Source organism: Nothobranchius furzeri, chromosome 9, assembly GCF_043380555.1.
Source record: "Nothobranchius furzeri strain GRZ-AD chromosome 9, NfurGRZ-RIMD1, whole genome shotgun sequence".
NCBI classification, from domain to species: Eukaryota; Metazoa; Chordata; class Actinopteri; order Cyprinodontiformes; family Nothobranchiidae; genus Nothobranchius; species Nothobranchius furzeri.
The window spans coordinates 65,796,433-65,815,231 of record NC_091749.1 but is presented as its reverse complement, the minus strand read 5'-3'; the positions used below and the strand labels follow the sequence as shown (position 1 = coordinate 65,815,231).

General features: G+C 43.7%; 1 protein-coding gene across 1 annotated transcript; it reads right to left on the bottom strand.

Annotated features, from left to right (window-relative positions):
- Positions 1-4,165: 4,165 nt before the first annotated feature.
- LOC139071838 (forkhead box protein B1-like) lies at positions 4,166-6,244 on the bottom strand. Its single transcript, XM_070555093.1, has one exon. It carries the CDS (start codon positions 5,870-5,872, stop codon positions 4,949-4,951), a length of 924 nt encoding a protein of 307 aa, XP_070411194.1. The 5' UTR covers positions 5,873-6,244; the 3' UTR covers positions 4,166-4,948.
- Between the last annotated feature and the right edge of the window lie 12,555 nt (positions 6,245-18,799).

Genomic DNA, 18,799 nt, shown 5'->3' with positions numbered 1-18,799 from the left:
AAAGCAAGGCTCCATCCTTTGGACACGTGTCCTTTCATTAGAAGATCTGTGGCTGCAGATCTGAACCAACAGCCCTTCACAACTGAGATGACTGGTGGCATCTGCTGGTGGTGTTCTCCGGATGTGCTGCAGTGCATTATGGGTAAGCATCTCCACTTGGCTTTGTCCACACGAAACTTTAGAGGTGCAGATGTTGGGTCTGGAGCATAGAAGAGGATGATGGAACACTTTTAACACGGTGCTCAGTGTGTTCTTTCTTCTTCCACGCCTTGTGAGAACATGAGAAAACATTCATGCATTCATTCATTCATCTTTTTGAACTGCTTCATTCAGAGGGGTTGCAGCCAGCTGCTGTCTGTCTCCATCCATCGTCTGGTGAAAGTCATGTGGTCAGGTCTCCAGTCCATCACAGGACATGTGAAGACACGGAAAGACACATGAAGCCGTATGAAAATGTGAGAAGACATAAGACAGTACATGTGGACATAAGAGGACACGAGAAGACGTGGAAATATGAGACACAACGTAAGGAAGTGTGGGAACATGAGACGATTGAGTTTCATTCCTGCCAGATTTTTGCTTAATTACAACATGACTTATGAGCCAGATTCCTACCAGATCTGATTTGGACCTGATTACCACCTGATAGCAAACTGACTCTTAACTGATTTGATCACATTTCTGCATGATTATTCATTTCCATCCTGATCATCTCCTGATTGTTCCTGGTTTCCTCCTGATTTTATCAGATTTCTACCTGATTACTACTTCATTTTTACTTGACATATGGCTGATTTCAACCTGATTTGAATCAGATTTGGACTTGATTTTTACCTGATTACCACCTGATTTCTACCAAATTTTTATTTCATTTCTGCACGATGTACGCTTTATTATTTCCTATTTGTTGCTGAGTTGTTTCTGATTTCTATTTTATGTGCACCTAATTTTCCTTTCTATGTGATCCCAAACTGATTTGACTTGAATTCTAACGCGTACCTTATTTTATTTTATTTGTTCCTAATTTCTACCAGATTTCCTCCTGATGTGTGTTTGCTTATTTCTTATTTGTACCTTGTGTCACCTGATTTTCTCAGACTCCTGATTTAACTTTTTTCCTAACTTGTATATATTTTTTTCCTTATTTCTTCCTAATTGCTACCTGATTATGTTTCCCTTAATTTCATGTTATTTTCATCTGATTTCCACCTGATTGGCAGAGGCGGAGCTGGCCTAAATGGCGCCCTGTGCGAGATCCCCCTGTGACCCCCGCTTTGTTTTCCAACGCCGTTCTACAAGCAACAAGCTTACAGCCATGGCAGGAGCAGCTTTCATGGTTGCCGCGACTGGAAGGAACCAATCAGGAGAGGGACCTCACATCAGCTGACGTGGGTCATGTGACAGGGAGTAGTTGATATGGGTTACACTTTGTTGTGCTTTTATTACAGAAATATTATTATTATCATCACTATTATTATTAAGAACACGCGATTTCTATGTTTTGTTTATGTATTGGTTGATGCTAAAAATAAAAAAAATTTTAGAAAAAAAAAAGGGGAAATTAAATGCCGCCCCCCCTGCAGACTGCCGCCCTGTTCAGCCGCACATGTTGCACATATCAAGCTCCGCCACTGCTGATTGGTACCTGCTTGGAACTGTTTGTGAGAACTGAGAGAATTTATTAGACCTTTTAGAACGAATCTCTGCTGATTTTTGATCATAATATTCTCGATAACTTGGGTCAGTTTGGATGTTCTTTTTCAGATGTAAAGTAAGTCTAAAGACCAGCTCTTCTTTCTTTGGGTTTCATCATCTCATTAATCTGTTCATCAGAGTAAATAAGCCATGTGCCATTTGGCTGGGTGGGTGGGGGGTCTAATCTTCATCATCATCTTCATCCTTGGTCTGATCTCTCTCCATACGACGGTTTGTTAATTTAGGGTTTGGTGACACGACGCGGCCGTGCCTCCTTGTGAAGCCTCTAATTAACGAATGGCTGTGAGGGCCTCGTGATTAATTGCGGCCCTGCGAGCGCCGAGTGAGCCGACAGCTTCCAGTTCCACTCTGTCCTGAATCCTCAGCTTCACTCAGCTGAAACGGAGCTCCGGGAGTCGAGGCAGAAGCAAAAGCTTTTTAAAACTTTCTTGTCAGAGTTTTTTGATCAATTCCAGCCAGAAAACTTCTTGTCTTCAGGTGAGAAATGCGGGATGGACCCACAGAACTAGACTGCTGGTCTACGTTCAGAACTTACAGGTCCATCAGAACACCTGGAAACTCAAGTGTTTACGTAGAAACGCAGAAGAACCTTCAGCTTCAGATGGAAACTGCATCTCCTGCATTCAAACCTGCAAACATCTGACTTTTTACTCTGGTCAGAAAATAAACGTGAATAATTTTACTATCAGGTTCTTCATGAGTTGTTAGACGGTTTCAGACGAGAGGATCAGTCTGAACAGCTTCTAGTACCTGGAGACGCAAGACTGTCCACAGCTCAGACCTGGACTCAGAGACTTTCTCTATCACACACAAACACACACTCACACACACACACACACACGCACACACACACACGCACACACACACACACACACACACACACACACACACACGCGCACACACACACACACACACACACACACACACACACACACACACACACACACACACACATACACACACACACACACACATACACACACACACACACACACACACACAAACTCTCTCTCTCACACTCTCTCTCACACACACACACACATACACCTGGGTTTTCTCTCTCTCACACTCTCACTCACTCTCTCTATCACACACACACACACACACACACACACACACACACCTGGGTTTTCCCTCTCTCACACTCTCACTCACTCTCTCTATCACACACATTTGCACACACACTTATGGACTTTTTCTTTCTCTCTTTCATACGCACAGACACACACACACACACGTGCGCACACACACACACACACACACAAACTCTTTCTCTCTCTCACACACACACACACAAACACATACATAAACACTTTCTCTCTCTCTCTCTCTCTCACACACACACACACACACACACACACACACACACACACACACACACACACACACACACACACATAAACTCTCTCTCTCTCACACACACACACACACACACACACATGCATAAACTCTCTCTCTCTCTCTCTCTCTCTCTCACACACACACACACACACACACACACACACACACACTTACTCTCTCTCTCTCTATCTCTCTCTCTCTCTCTCTCTCTCTCTCACACACACACACACACACACACACACACACACACACACACACACACACACACACACACACACACACACAGAATGCCTTGAGCCCATCTCCTGAGGACTGGGGTTCTGAATCGCTGGTCTTTCACTTGAGCTCCAGCAGGTCCAGTGGCTCAGCAGAATGTTGGTTCTATCAGGCTTCATGTAAAACATGACTGACCTGTCTGTGCGTTGTCATGGAAACAACATCTGGACTCTAGCCGCAGACAGATGTGGGGGTCCGCTGTCTTCTGGGACATTCAAATTCCACTGATTATTTAACTATTAATAAGGAGCGTGAGCCGACGGCAGCATTAACCCACAAGAACTCGACCCGCTGCTGGGGTCGGAGGTCAGGGTTCAGGCCAAACAATTAAATTAATACTCATAATTCCTGCATTTGATCAAATAACATAAAATGAAAATCAAATGGATTTTTTTGTTTCACTTATTAAAATAAAAAACTAATTATTTTATTATTTAACTTTGTTTTATTTTCAAATGATTAAAATAATCTGAAAAAATCTGAATAGTCATGAAACCAAAAATTCAATTGACTCTGTGAACGTTTCTGTGTTTTCTTACTTTTAAATCTGAAGATTTTTGCTGAAAAATAACTGAGTTATTTTTACGTAAAGCAGAAGAAAAAACTCAAAACAAAGGGAGCAGAACAGGAATTTCCCCTTAAAATATCGATCAAATCTGAATTTAAACCTAAAATTAAATCTGACAAAATTCAGCTGTGAGGAGCAAATTATTCAAATTGACTCGAATTCACTTGATAAAAAACACGATGATGTTAAAAACTAAAAGAGGCCGATGTCCACGTTTCAAATGCACAGCAGCTCAAAAAGAAGGAAAAGAACAAATATTTGTGTGTGTGTGTGTGTGTGTGTGCGTGCGTGTGTGCGTGTGTGTGTGTGTGTGCGTGCGTGTGTGCGTGTGTGTGTGTGTGTGTGTGTGTGTGTGTGTGTGTGTGTGTGTGTGTGTGTGTGTGTGTGTGTGTGTGTGTGATATAAAATCTCTGAAAGACAGAAACAAAACCTGCTCAAATCTTAAATTTTTAATTAAATCTTTCAAAAATCAAGTCAACAAAAAGTCAATCAGATCAAATATAAAATAACAATTATTGTTATTAGTATTATTTTACATTTATTACTTTTGGTATCATAATTATTAATGTCATTAATAATATTCTAATAATATTGTAACCAAACTGTAGTATTTCCATAGTAGAAAATTAAGTGTTTTCTAAAAATAAAACTTTTATAAAGTCTTGTTTAGACCGCATCTTTACATTTAGTTAAATAAATAAACATGTCAAATAAAAAAGCAGAACTGAGACTGGATTTGGTTTTTCTGACGCTTTAATGGACAAAGCAGAATTTTTACTTTCATGCTTTTACTTTCAAAAGTCCAACAAACAGAAAAGTCAAACACTGATTTGTTTTTTCAGACAAGTTTCATGCAGACAGAGTCCAACCCGGCTCCTGCAAGTGCACCAGAACCAGAACCAGAACCATTTCTGCTGATATCACATCAGTTTCTAAACGGACCAAACCGGAGCATTTACCGGGTTTTTGGAGGATTTTCCCATCAGATGCCAACAGACAGAATGTTGTAGTTTCAGAACCGGACCCGCGAGAGGTCAGAGGTCACCGTCAGTGCACCGTCACCGCGGCCTGCAGCGCCTCTGCGGGGGCGACCGGGCTGCTCCTGCCGGTCGCGGTCTGTGGGGAGGTGGGGCTCAGAGTCTGTGGGGAGTTGGCCAGGAACGCCGGTATGTGAGCGGGCAGTCCCGGTAGACCGGTCACGGAGGCCGGCGTGGGCTTGATCGGTACCGGAATCGCGGGCAGAGTCTGGCCCCCGTGACAGAGGGACTTGATCTGCATCCCGTAGGCCGAGTAGTCACCGGGGCCCATGGGAAGTGGGGAGCCGGGGTCCATCATCCCCGAACCGTACATGTGGGTCCAGGTTGGGCTCAGCTGGTTGTGGAGTGGGTATCCGGTACCCGGGAAGGCCGCCAGCCCGCCCGGCATCTTGTACTCTCTGGCGATGATGTTCTCGATGGCGAACGGGTGTTTGAAACCGGACGGCTGCGTCACGGAGCTCATGTTGTATCCGGCCGGTACCTGCGGCAGGTGCGCGGCGGCGTGCAGCGCGCTCAGCCTCAGCTTGGCCTGCTGCTGCAGGTAGTGAGCAGCGTCCTGCGGCTTGCTGGGGGCCAGCGGGTCCGGAACCGGCACGCCGCCCACCTTGAAGCGCTTCCTGCGCCGCAGGAAACTTCCGTTCTCGAACATGTCGCCGCAGTTCGGGTGCAAAGCCCAGAAGCTCCCCTTTCCGGGCTGGTCTGGCCTGCGCGGGATCTTGATGAAACAGTCATTAAAAGACAGGTTGTGTCTCAGGGAGTTCTGCCACCGCTGCGTGTTCTCCCGGTAGTAGGGGAACCTGTCCATGATGAACTTATAGATGTCGCTGAGGGGGAGCATCTTGTCCGGGCAGCTCTGGATCGCCATGGCCGTCAGAGAGATGTAGGAGTACGGGGGCTTCTGGTCGCTGTAGGTGTTCCTCCCTGGCCGGGGCATTGTTCTGCTGCACCGGATCCGAGCCGGATCACTTCAGTCTCAGTGCGGCCAAACTTTCTCCTCCAGTTACTCTCTGCGCCTTTACGCACGGCGGGAGCCCCGGTTCCGTTTCTGTGTCATGGCTCAGCCACTCGGTTGGAAAGCAACTCCCACCTCAAGTTCAGGAAAAGTTTTGCGTCGCGCGGCTCCTTCTGCCTCCCGCCTGCGTCCCGGCAGGTGCGGCACAATGTCCCGGTCCCTGAGCCTCCTGCGTGCGGCTGGAGGCTCTGACAGGAGGACAACCCGCCGCTGAGCGGAGCAGCGTTACCGGGACGCGTTTGTGTCACGTGACAGACAAGATAAAAGAGGCACGTGTGTGTGTGTGTGTGTGTGTGCGTGCGTGCGTGCGTGTGTGTGTGTGTGCGTGCGTGTGTGTGTGCGTGCGTGCGTGCGTGCGTGTGTGTGTGTGTGTGTGTGCGTGCGTGCGTGCGTGCGTGTGTGTGTGTGTGTGTGTGTGTGTGTGTGTGTGTGTGTGTGTGTGTGTGTGTGTGTGTGTGTGTGTGTGATGGTTCGGGTGATTCCACCTGATCATGATTTCGCGCAGCCAGATTTTTTTTAATAGATTTTAATTCTAAACTAAACCTGAATAATTGATCTTTGATCAATCGTAGCGCGTGCACAAACAGCTGGTTTAAAGGATTAGATGATTTTAAAATGTTAATTATTTTCATCGTTTAGGAACAAAATAAGAAGCAGATTCAAATTTTCTTGGCAAAAATATTTTTAATGTAATAATAATAATAATTAGCTTAATTAATTACATAAAGAGCATCTGTATAAATCAATTAAATTGTTTCTAATTTGTGACAAGATGACTTCATAATTTATTTAAATAGATTTTTATCTGGTTTCAGTTCTATTGCATTGTGAGAAAAAGAAGAGCAGACACACACACACATGCACAAACACACACATACAGTACAAGTGCGCACGCGCACACACACACACACACACACACACACACACACACACACACATGTAAACACCACACATGAACAAACACACACACACACACCACACATGCACAAACACACACACACAAACATACGCACACACACACACACACACACACACACACACACACACACACACACACACACGCACACACACACACATACACACCACACATGCACAAACACACACACACACAAGTACACACCACACATGCGCAAACACACACACACACACACACATTCCATATCCTAAACAACTAGATGAACCCATTATTAAACATCTCAGGTTGGACTAAAACACATTTTTGTCCATTTTATTTTCCTGCTATTAATATTAATGATTCCATTCATATCTGTGCACAACAGGATTCTCCCAAAAATCGAACCACTCTGAAGATAAATGTTCTTCAGGAGTGTGATTGGTCTGATCAACCAGGAAGATGTCTGACCCGTCTCCACCTGCTGCTGAGTCTAGAGCCTGGACCGAATCTGAGCTCCGAGGATCAGAATCTGTTCAGATGTAATCCCAGACCCGCCAATCCTCAGGTTGGAGCTGATCCTGGGCTGATGGGAGAGCAGTCGCACATACAAACACACAAACACATATGCACGCACACACCCTCCAAATGCTGTTTGATACTCTGAATATTTAATTAATAATTAGTCATGTAATTCCTCCTCAGGAGTCGTTATCCCTCAATCGGGTTGGTGAATTTAATTATTAGCAGCTTTTTGTTTCCACATGGCCCTCATTACTGTCAGGATTGATGTAACACAAACTTCATTAAAAATCAGAGGGACTCTTTAATTATGAGCCGCCCTCGCTGAGGCCTGAATTAGCCAACTCAGTGATGTGCAAATGAGAGCATTACTTAGGGAACATGCTGGAAGTAGTTATGCTAATTCACCGAGTTCACAGTGGCAGACCTTCAGCTAGCTTCATTAAGCGATTCACGCTAATGGGACGTAGCCGCGTTAGCAGCGTCCCGTTCACTCCTTCACTTTTATGGAGTCAGACGTGTTAACGAAGCAGTTTAATTAGTTCATCTCCTCAGCTGTTTAACGGCTCCGCTCACACACTAGGAGGGCTTCATCAGGAGGAGACCTGCACCTGCACAAAGCTAGTCCACACCCCCGACCCTAGCCCTGAATCCTGGCTCTGACCCCTGGCCGTGACCCACAGCTCTGAAGGACATCTGCTGACCTTTGACCTCGGCCATGGTTTGCTGTTTCCACCTCAGAAAGTTGAAATCCAAGTTTATCTGCTTCACATTGCTTTTCATCCACTGTTTGAACCTTCACGTTTATCTCAGCTTTCCCTCTGAAAAACAAAAGTTCGTCGTCGTCTGGTGCATTACTCCTCCTCGTGCTTTCATCCCTCATGGTGAGGTTTGTTGTTCTGCAGCATCAAGATCAAACCAACTAAGACTGAGTGGGCTAAACCCACAGATCACCTGCAGGAAATCCCTGCAGCTGCAGCTTTCAGGAAGTCACGCTCTTGGATGGAAGAAAAATGAAACAAAGACCTTGTTTAAGGTCAAGATTTGCTGTTCGGAGCTCCGCGGAGGCGTAAATGCTCTGTGACTCCAGCTCGCCTGATTGCTTTGCTCTCCAGCTGATGTCAATTTTTGTCCGAGAAGCGGTGAGCATTAAGGCAGCTGCGTGTCAAGGGTCCTTGTTGGCAGCAGGCAAGTCCTAAGGCCCTGCTCCATTATCAGGCAGCTCACACCGCAGCAGCACCTTAATGCTTCGGATCCACGAGGCGCTCCCTGTGAATCCCCCCCGCCGCCTCAATGCACTCGTTTTGTTTTGGTCTTGTTGTTGCAGCTCAGACTCGACGGGCTGCGCGGCATCAATCAGGCCGCAGCGGAGCATCCAGGCAGAGACGGCCAACACGGAAGCCATTACGCTCCATGAATCTGTTGTATTTACTTGGCTGTTATGTAATAATAAAGACAGAATGTGAGTGAGGACAAGAGGACGTGATGTCTTTACTCAGAGCAGAGATGCTGGAGCTCCAGCTCCAGTAGAGGTCAGAGGTCAGATCGAACCAGCTGTGTTTGTGAAGACCTGTTTCCTCCTCAGCTCGTGATCCTTGTTAGAGTGATTTGATTGATTTAATTTGATTTAATGGTTTTAGTGTTTGTTTTATTAACAAAGAGGCCACCACCATTCCTGTTTAATCAATTTTATAAATGTCATACTTTGTGAATTCTACCTCGGCTGGCAGCTCAGCAGGTGAGATGGAAAAATTAAAGCTGCAATCCGGAGTTTTCCCCTTTCAGGATGTATGTATGATTTTTTTTTTAAATATGTAAAAGGGATGATCTCACCCTGTTCTGTGATGTTATGTAGGCAATACCTCAGTTTTTTCTTTTACTAAGCCCATCCCTTGTCCCTTAGGGCCCCATGCAGTTTGAACCGAGTGCCATTCAGCAATAGCTAACAGCGTTAGACATCCGCCTGCATACAGCTGTCAATCACAGAGCGAGTGCGAGTGTTTGAGGACGTACCTTGACAGACGCAGAGTTGGCAAACTTTGTCATGGGCAAGTAAAGTCTTTGAAATATACACATATTAATAAAACACATAACACGAGAATGATAATTGTAAAACAATGTGATTTAGCTCTGTTTGCCGGCTAGGTGCACCTTCACGAACGAGAGGCGTTGCTTTCGTAAACACGAAAGTCATGAGAACATTTCAAGGAGTACATTAGTCAGCCACTAGATGGTGCTGTTGGATAAAAAACTCCGGATTGTAGCTTTAAGACACATTTTCATACTTGTGGACCCTCACACACACACACACACACACACACACACACACACACACACACACACACACACACACACACACACACACACACACACACACACACACACACACACAACAGAAATACCAAGTAGCATTTCTATGGTTACATTGTGATTTCTTAGTAAATATTCTATTTGTTAAGAGATAAACTTTATTGTATTAATCCTAGTGAATCTATAATTAAACGGGTAAACTAGCAGTAGCACATTCAATGTCAAAGAAAGTAAAATGCTATTATCACAAAAAGGGGAATGTTTAAGTGGTTAGCAACAGTGTGCTAGCTGATGGCCCCCTCCATGAGGGCACCACAGCTCAGCAGAACACCATTGTTGTCATGGTCTGCGTCTGCGTCTCCCCTCATATGTCTCCTTGTGTTCTCCATCCCTCTCTAGGTTCTCCTTTTGTGTCTCCTAGCGCCCTCATGTGTGCTTGTCTGTGTCTTCCTCATGTGTCTCCTGGTGTTCCCCATTTGTCCCCAGATCTTCAGCCCCCTAGGTTTCCCTCCTCAGGTATCCCCCTCCCAGGTCCAGTGCTCCCGCGGTTCCCTTTAGTCACGCCCCTGTAGTTTTTCTTTCTGTTGTGTTCTCCTTTAGTTTCAGCTCCCCCCTTAGAATATTAGTTATGTTTGCTGCTCTTCTGGTCTTTAGGTTTTACTCTTAGGTCATTTTCCTTTAGTTACAGCTGTTCATGTTATTAGTCTCTTTAGTATGTTTTTCCCACCGGTGTTTGTGGTTTTCCTCCCCCCTTAGATTATTAGTTCTGTTTCATTCCCTCCTGACTGCCAGTGGCAGTAAACAGAGTGGATGTATCTCCTCGCGCTCTGCGCAGGTCGAGTACTAATGTAAACAAAGTCACGCACGTGACACGTAGCGCACCTGGTCGCGAGTCTATAAATTACGCGCCGATAGCTACGTTCGGGTCTCCCGGGATCTTCTCGCCCGAGAAGTTCCGAGTGACCCCTGTGACTGGCAGTCATCCAGGAACTCACAGAACCATAGTTACACCGTAACTTCCGTTATGTTTCCTGCTCTTCTTGTCTTTAGGTTTTACTCTTAGGTCATGTTAGTTTCCTCCCTGATTAGTAATTGAGTTCACCTGGTCTCTCTCTCCTCAAACAGCTGCAGCTCATCTCCCTCTCATCCTCCCCAGTGTATAAAACCCTGTCTGTATCTCAGTGTTTCGTCGGTCCATTGTTTGTTGTCAGCATTGTCTCGTTCCCTCTCTTGTCTCTAGGTTTTGATATCTCCAGGTCTGCTTTTTAAAGGAGCTCTTAGTCTCTAGATCTCAAGGATTCTACTTATTAGGATTTTGGATTTATGTTTTTGGCTTCCTTCCCTTTTGAATTTTGTGTTTTTGGTCTCCAGGATCTCAGGACATTGGTTTTTGGCTTCCTGCCCCTTTTGGATTATTTTTGTTCCCATCAAAATAAAGGGATTTTACTTTATAACTCGCTCCTGCCTCATGTCATCTGGGTTCTCTGCATTTTGGGTCCAAACCTCCTCCTAGCTCACATCGTGACAATTGTAGCTTCTTTCGGGGAGAAAAATACTTAGGGAAAAATAAAGTTAACAGCTGAAATAGCAGGAAATAATACAGTTAAAGAGCAAATTGTAGAAGAAAGTAGTCGACTGTGGAAAGTGGTCAGTGTGTCCTCCTGCAGTCTAAGCCTATAGCAGCATAACTACAGAGATAATGCTGGTTAACCTAGCCTTTTAGATGGAGGCATGTTGGAGGCAGGGCAAGGGAGAGTCGTCTTTACCGACTGTACACTCCACCTCCCTCTATTCCCCCACTTGTCCAGATTTAGGCTAACATCAGATTTTAACCATAGGCCCTATCAAATAAAAATGTTTTAAGCCTAGTCTTACAAGTAGACAAGGTGTCTGCCTCACGGACTAAAGCTGGGAGCTGGTTCCACAAGAGAGGAGCCTGATAGCTAAAAGATCTGCCTCCCATCCTGTTTTTAGATATTCTGGGAACCACCAGTAAACCTGCAGTCTGAGAGTGAAGTGCTCGGTTAGGAATGTATGGAACAATCAGGTCACTGATGTATGATGGAGATTGATTATTAAGAGCTTTATATGTGAGAAGGAGGATCTTAAAATCTATTCTGAATTTAACAGGTAGCCAATGTAGGGAAGCTAAGACAGGAGAGATATAATCAGAAGGGTTTTATTGCCAAATGTGAAAGAATCACAACATTAGGAAATGCTGTGGTACTTGGTGCAAGAAAAGATAAATGATGAGCAAAAATTTGAATTAAGAAATAAACCCAATAAAATTATAATAATAGAAACCGAGATATGACATAGTCAATTTATGTATATATAACTATAACAATGTCAATGACTAGCACACAGTATAATTAATTCATCATTATCATCATCGTTAATTTTTTTAAAACAGCACTTTTTAACTCACTTCAGTCAGCCACAGCTGAAAACGCATCTGTTCAGGCTAGCTTTTGTGTGACCTTCATCACTGCTCTCTCCTTATTCTGCTCTTTCTACCAATTCTGCCTTTCCCGGGATCCACTGATTACCTCTTCTTTATTAATTTTCCCTTTCAAGTGATGGACTGTTCGAACAACCAAAAGCAGAGCATTCCAAAGCTGGTGGCTCAACCACTGAGAAGACTCACCCGCCTCTCATTTCCCGGTTATATCTCGGGGTAGACAGCAGACACTAGTTTGCAGACTGCACTGAACGCATTGGAACATGGCGGTTTACAAATGAATGACGATAGACCGGCACATCCCCAGATAAAACATTAAAAACAAAGACTAAAACCTTAAAATCAATTCTAAAACAAACTGGTAGCCAGTGTAAGTCCACCAGCACTGGAGTGATGTGATCCCATTCCCCTTGTATCAGTCTAAAACCTAGCTGCTGCGGTTGCACCAACTGCAATCTGCTTATGGAAGCCTTCCATGCCCTATTGTCAGAACAAAATTACAATAGTCAAGCCTCGATGTGACAAAAGCATGGATTACAGTGTTGAGTTGCTTCCTCAAGAACATTTACTCAATCCTGGAGAAGTGGCACGAGTGGAAGAAGCATGTCTGAACAGTTGTGTTTATATGCTCATCAAATGAAAGGGCCACATCAACCTTCACTCCCAAACTGGTGCCCACTGGTTTGGATAGATCCCCTGGAGCTGGACCTAAAGATAATCAACAATAAACAAACAATTAAGACAACGATAAGAACAAGGATAGAACCCTTTGGAACCCCTATATTCAAGGCGTATTTAGTGCCAACCACAGCCAGGGGTGGACTGGGACAACAATCGGCGCTGGCATTTCTATGACCCGTCGGCCCTCAGAATGGGTGTTTGTGAGTAGGCCAGTCCACCCCTGACCACAGCCCAACTTAAGGTGTCTAAGAACCAACACATTCTCTCTCCCAGCGTGTCAAAAGCAAACGCTTGGTCAGCCACCCTCCGCATCAGACCCCTGACGCCAAAAGTGCCCTTTTTCATCACTTACAGTATGTGCGAAAAGGGGTTTTTCCTTTTCTGGCGAAGGGATGTCCTCTGATGCGGCACCGAACCAGCTCATTTAACCGCATCTAAACCTTAACATTTTGCTATTTATAACCTTCCCCTTCCTCTTCCCCTCACCCTCATCCTAACCTTAACCCTCTTGTTACCTAAAACGTTACTCTCACTGTGATCGAGCGTTGGTTTCCCATGCATTCTGACTGAATTTTCGTATTTGCCGCCCAAGGGGAACGTTAGAAGATACCTTCTGGAGAGGGGGAGGTTACAAATACCCTCTACTTTTAACCTCCACCTTGGTAGTTGAAACCTCCCCCTAGCGTTGCCTCTGTCCAAACCCGACCAATGACGAGGCGGCTCCCGCCGTCCTCTTCATAGAGCCGGCTTTTAGAGCGACCGACACACCACTAACATGTTAGCTAGCAAGGTGGTTAAGAATAGGGGTGAGGGGAAGGTTAAATAACAAGAGGATAAGGTCAGGGTGAGGTACAATGAGCTTGTTTGGTGCACTGGCTGCGGACATCCCATCGCGTCAGCTTTACGCTGCATTGGGATCTTCAGTCAGAAAAGGGAAAAACCCCTTTTCGCACACAAGAGATGAAAAAGGGCACTTTTGGCGTCAGGGGTCTGATGCGGAGGTTGGCTGACCAAGCGTTTGTTTTTGACGCTCTGGGAGTGAGAACGTGTTGTAGGAACACCTAAGAACAGTGTGGTGGTGCCTGTGTATGGCAGCCTCACCTTTGTCAGTGTGCCCCAGGGCAGCTGTGGCTGTTAAATCGCTCATCACTACCAGTGTGTGAGTGAGTGAATGACTAACTGCTACGTGAAGAGTTTTTGGGTCCCCTGACTTATAAAAAAGCTTTACAAAGGCAGGAAGTGATTAAAAAAATCTCATTTGTTCAAACTAAATCTTATTGTATTTCCTGGTCCAAGGCTTTTGTTTCCTCCAGAACCAGTCTTTGCTATGTTTTTTTTTTACTTAAGCAGTTAATAATCCCATAGCCATCTTTCTATGATCTTGCTTCTGGGTGATGATGTCTCTTCAGACAAGTTCAACTTCTCACAGCGCTTTATGACGCTAATCCGATGCATCAATCACAGCGAGGAACGCGTTTGGAGTTAAATGGTCCTGAAGACTAATGCGAGATCAGAGCAGGTGCTGCTCCTGTGGCTGACCAATTAATCTCCTCTGTCGGTGCTCATCATTCAGCTCAAACTCAATCAGCTTCTCTATCTGACGCCACCACAGTGAGGCCAAAAGTTCTGCCCGTTTCAGCAGAGTTTAGGCACCCAGCGGTTACACCAGCAGCTGCGTTCTGATTGGTCTGAACTGCAAGTGTCTTCCAGCAGAAGAAAACCATTTGGTTCTCACAGACCTACGTGTCTGCCAGGTGTTTGCCAGGTGTGTAAAAATATGGAATTACAATATTATGCTGTAAGGGAACATGCTAAGGTTCAGCCCTCTTGTTCCACATCAACCTTCTGATCTTCACAGTCATCTGTCAGCCCTGAGCATCGCCTGACAGGTCATGAACTCATCCCATCTCAGAGCAATTTGGTTTCACTTTAGTCCCATCGTCCCTGAACACATCGGAATCAGTCTGACTCCTCGGGACTGCCCCCCCGTTAAATTCCACCTTGTTTTTGTCCCCCTTCTCCTGTGACAGTTAAGGAAGTGACAAATAGCCATTATTATGGAAAGAAGGTTACTTTTATACATGGCTCACAGCGCGGGGGGTGGCTGTGGCTGCTCCATCACTGTCAGGTAAACTAATGATAAGATATCATAAGACACAGGGCGGCCATGTTAAGATGGAGTGGCCTCACCGCCAGCTTTCATCGCCTGCCTCCCGTCTGCACACAGCATTCATCTTGATTTTTGCATCCAGTCACACTTATTCTACTTTAACTCTGTGAAAGACATCAAACGCTGTGAGCGGCTGCAGGTTTGTGAGAGGATGAATGTGTTCACAGGTTTCAGGTGAGCAACAATGATAAAAGTCTGTTCTGGAATCCGGAGAGAACAACGGTTGGTTATTGTTCTGGTTGAAGGAGCTGTTTCTGACCCTAACTTGTTTCTGATGCTGTTAAATTTTCTTTTTCTGCTCTGTAACGAGAGGAGCTTCATCAAAAGTTTTAATGAGACGTGGATGGATGGATTACGGGATCAGACACAAGTTCCCTTTGAGGTAATAAGAAGCGGGAGATGGTTAAATCCTGGAGAAACACACAGTTTCCATTCCCAAATCCGAGATGGCGGTCGGATGTGTTTGAGGAGGATTTTGATTTAATTAGTGCTCGCTGGAGCTCGGTGCTGCTTTCACATCAAAGATGATTTCACAACAAAATCAAACATTAATTCTTCTGATAATTAAATCTTTGTTCAGCAGCTCCGATTCAGTCACAGCAACAGATGTTTACACAGATAAAAAACTTTTAGATGAACAAAACCAGGAAACTATTTCAGGAGGAAACAATCAGCATCCCTGAAAAGTTACCATGAAAAAGTTGAAGTTTCTAATAAAAGTGTGGATTAGGTAACAGAGCTGCCTCTGGTCAGAAAACACACTAAACATCCAGAATCAATGGGATTATGCTGCATTCACGGACACTTGGAAATATCAAATTCATAGTCTCTTATTATGTGTATTAAGCTTCATCATATATCTGTGAGAAAATTACATGTGTAAAGCTTTCAAGTCCAGGGTCCTCATTATTAAATCATTGGATCCTTAATAAAACTCCACTTAAGCTCAGCAAAAACTTTAACTTAGGCTAATTATTTTTTTAGGCCTGTCAAACACTTTACACACACAGCTGCTCGTAATTCCTGCTTAATAAATCCCACTTGTCCTGGAAATTTGATCAGGTATAACTTTGGATCATACCCCGCCTCCTACACACCAACTTTCTGCCATGAACTGTCATTTACTTTTACATAATACAAAGTTTATTTGTTCCAAATTTATTTTCATTAATTCATATTGAAATCAGTTTACAAAATAAAATGACTAAACCCAAAATGAAAAGGGGACAGAAAGAAGAACTAAAACAACATTGAAACAAAAGTCTGATTGTAAATTAACTTTGAGCAAAGTGATTTCTGGATTGGTTTGCTAACACAAATTAAATTTATAAAGTGAAGAAAAATAGAAAAAACTAAAATAACACAGAAAGAAGAACAAGAATATATACGCACGCACACACACACACATATACACACACACACACACACACACACACTTTTATATTCCCCTCTGTCTGTGGCCCCAGAGCAGCTGTGGCTACATTGTAGCTCATCACCACCAGTGTGTGAATGGATGAATGACTCACTCACTGTAGGGTAAAGTGCTCTGGAGTCCTCTGACTCTGAAAGGTGCTATATAAGTGCGGGTCATTTATCATTCACACACATTTGCATACATACTCATTTGTTCCTCTCCTTCCACTCTTTCCTTACTCATTTATGTAACAAATCTATTTAAGTTCAGCATTTTATTTGTAATCAGCTTATTTAAAGTAAATATTGGTTTTGCATTCTTGATTTCATTGCTTAATATATTCCATATTTTTCTCCGTATGTGGAGACACAATGCTCCTTTACACTTATTCTGTGCTTTGTATTACAAATAATTCATGTCCCTTTAAATTCTATTTACTGTGCCTTTTTGTAAATGTTTTAATTAAACTTGCAGGAAGGTATTTTAATGTATTATAAATACATTTTAAACATATAGTCATCTAGGTCATAGAATTTTAATGTTTTGAATTTTATAATTATTGGGTTGGATGGATCTCTGTAGTCATTTCTTGTAATGATTTTTATTGCTTATTTTTTTGTTTTGCAAGATGTTAATTGGATTTGAAGTTTGAAGTTTTATTTGTTTTCCTCCAAATTTCAATTCAGTAGTATAAATTATAGGGATTAACCGTCCAGTGACCATTTTACTCTATTTAACATTGGAATTGTTTTAGCTACTTTAGTTTGACGCTGTTTTTATGTGGTTTCCAAGACAATTTTTCATCCATCATGGCTCCAAAAGTTGATTGATAGGTGGCATTTCCTGGGTAACCATAGAAACGAGAAGGTCTAGAAAACACAATTTCAATGACACTAACGTCGAGGTGCTTGTGGTTACAGAAAATGTTTTATTGAGTGGCGAACTGTTGTTGCAGCGGTGAATGTTGCAAGAAAGACAGAGAGATCTGTGATGAACATCAAGAAGTGGTCAGATCTGAAGGTGGGGGCAAAGAGGAAGATGGCAATATAGTTATTTTAATGATGCCGTCCAAAATGGCTGCATTGTGGCACTCAGTAGAGCCTGACAGCTTTTCGCAAGCCCAGTGGGTCCTCTGTGTGTGTGTGTGTGTGTGTGCGTGCGTGCGTGCGTGCGTGCGTGCGTGTGTGTGTGTGTGTGTGTGTGTGTGTGTGTGTGTGTGTGTGTGTGTGTGTGTGTGCTCTGTCTTCTCCATCCCCAGTGAGTCGTGGAGGATGGCTGCTTATGCTGAGCCAAGATCCTCTGGAGGCTTCTTCCTGTTAAAAGGGAGTTTTCCTCTCCACTGTCGCTACTTGCTTAGTATGAGGATTGCTGTAAAGACTCTTGACACTAGTCAGTGACTTGATGCAACCTGCTGGGTTCCTAAAGTAGGAAACTTTTTACTGAATGGCTTAATGAACTGACCTGTACTGGAAGGTTTACTGTGTGAAGTGCCTTGAGACGGCTCTTGTCGTGATTTGGCACTATATAAATAAACTGAACTGAAATTCAATTGAATTTAAGTTTTTTTTTGTTTTCTCTCTTCTGCGGGTCTAGAATTCCTTGTACGTCCTCTTGTCAACTTTCTCCTCCAGTTATTTTCCTTCATTCATCCACCATTCCTGCTCATTTTCAACTGTGTGTCTGTTGGGATAAAATATACTAAAAAGTGTTTCTAATACGTTTTTTCTAAATCTAAATGTCAAGAGGAGCATTATGCAGAAAGCCACATGGCTCCACTTGTGAGAATAAATGAGTAGGCTGCTTTTTGGCCCTCAGACAACAATTCTGATTGCTTTGTAGGACAGGAGGTGGTAAGACACCATTGAGACCTTTTACAGAAATTCGGAAGCAAAGGAGAAACAAAAAGCCGCAGAACAAACCTGTTTGATGTTGTGCTGCCATCTACTGCTTGATTTGGCCAACTGCATGAGAACGTGAAGAGCAGTAATTACATAAAGCCCTTTCAGCTGGAGGATGGAATTATACTCTACAAAACAAAGAAACAAAATCCAGTGAGTTTTTAAAGTAACTAAAACTTCAGCATGAAAATAAACACAACTGCAATTAACACGTTTTAGACTCTGGTGAAAATCCCATTTAAAAAACCTTAAAAAGATGAATGTGTTTACAAGTGCATGGTGGTGCAGGTAGTTGCATTGTTGTCTCACAGCAAGAACTGCTCCTTTAAGGATTCTGAGTTCTACAAACTGTCTGAATTACTAGAGTGTCTATCAGCTATCACCAGCTGGCTAGAAGATAACTTCTTTCAGTTAAACTCTGAAAAGACAGAATGTCGGACCATTGCCCCTGAGAGCTTGGGTCCCCTGATTAGTCTACAACTTGGTAATGTATCCTCTGCC